The 1,028-nt window shown below is 38.8% G+C and overlaps 1 protein-coding gene across 1 annotated transcript in view; it reads right to left on the bottom strand.

The window, feature by feature from the left end:
• The window catches only part of LOC119591916 (gamma-glutamylcyclotransferase-like), a gene marked incomplete in the record, with an annotated part of 9,117 nt that overhangs the window by 4,969 nt on the left and 3,120 nt on the right, over window positions 1-1,028 (bottom strand). Inside the window, 1 exon segment of the mRNA XM_037940669.1 lies at window positions 318-461. Coding sequence (XP_037796597.1) covers window positions 318-452 — 135 coding nt within the window.

Genomic DNA, 1,028 nt, shown 5'->3' with positions numbered 1-1,028 from the left:
AATAGAAATTATATAACATTAGGCAATTCTTAAGAAATGAAGCTAATCTTATACCTGTTCTTGTGTCTTCAATAATTCTCTAAATTAATTAAATCAAAGTCAAAATCCCAGTTAGTTCCAACACCTCAAAGAATATATATATATCTACACCTTTTTCTGTACATCTATACTTCATGGAAAGCAATACGCAACCATGAAAATATATTATATAAGGAATTTAGTTTTCAAGGCTTATAATACCACACAAGAACAAAACAAAACCCACAGTAGCAACAATCCACACAAAGTAGAAGTATTAACACGCTCTCGGCACTCACCTTCAGCTTGCCGATGTCCACCATCTTAGCTGAAGGATTGTTAATGTGGATGCGCTCGGTGAGGAGGTTAGAGCCATAGGCAAAGTAGAGGAAGCAGTTGCAGGAAGCCATTCTTGCAGCAGATGCAATAGACATTTGAAGTACCTGCAGCAAAGATTGCAGAGAATAACCCTAATGAAAACTCGTCATTCTCTTTACATTTCTAAAAATCCTTAGCAGTGGCGAAGCAGATCTGTCACCCCCCAATAATGTAGTCACAGGTTTGATTAATTCCACTATCTTAATGATCTATCCTCAAAGATGTTAGGGGTGAAGTGTGAGAACACTACATCTGGCGTTATTCCTCACAACAGGCTGACTATTTCATCTCATACCAGGTGTTTTGGCAAAGTGCTGGATGACGTTGTTGATCAGTGATGACTGAACTGAGGCACAGTGTGTTCAGCTTCAACAACACAAGACCAAGCGAGATGCAAACCCTGCTGAGAGAGCAACTGGCCAGGTATCATCTCCCAGCAACCAATTGACTGCTAGGCCTAACACCCAGCTCAAAATAAACCTACAAGGTAGGCCTACCTGAGCAGTTATGTCAAATACAACACAGTATGGGGTCATGTACCTTGTGGACACTTGTATATTATGATTACCAAATGGTATAGTTTTCAAGAAAATTTCTTTAGTAAACTGTACTTTTTAATAAGTCTTTACAAG

This window comes from Penaeus monodon, chromosome 29 (genome assembly GCF_015228065.2).
Source record: "Penaeus monodon isolate SGIC_2016 chromosome 29, NSTDA_Pmon_1, whole genome shotgun sequence".
In the NCBI taxonomy this organism is placed as follows: Eukaryota; Metazoa; Arthropoda; class Malacostraca; order Decapoda; family Penaeidae; genus Penaeus; species Penaeus monodon.
This window is presented reverse-complemented; position numbering and strand designations above follow the sequence as displayed.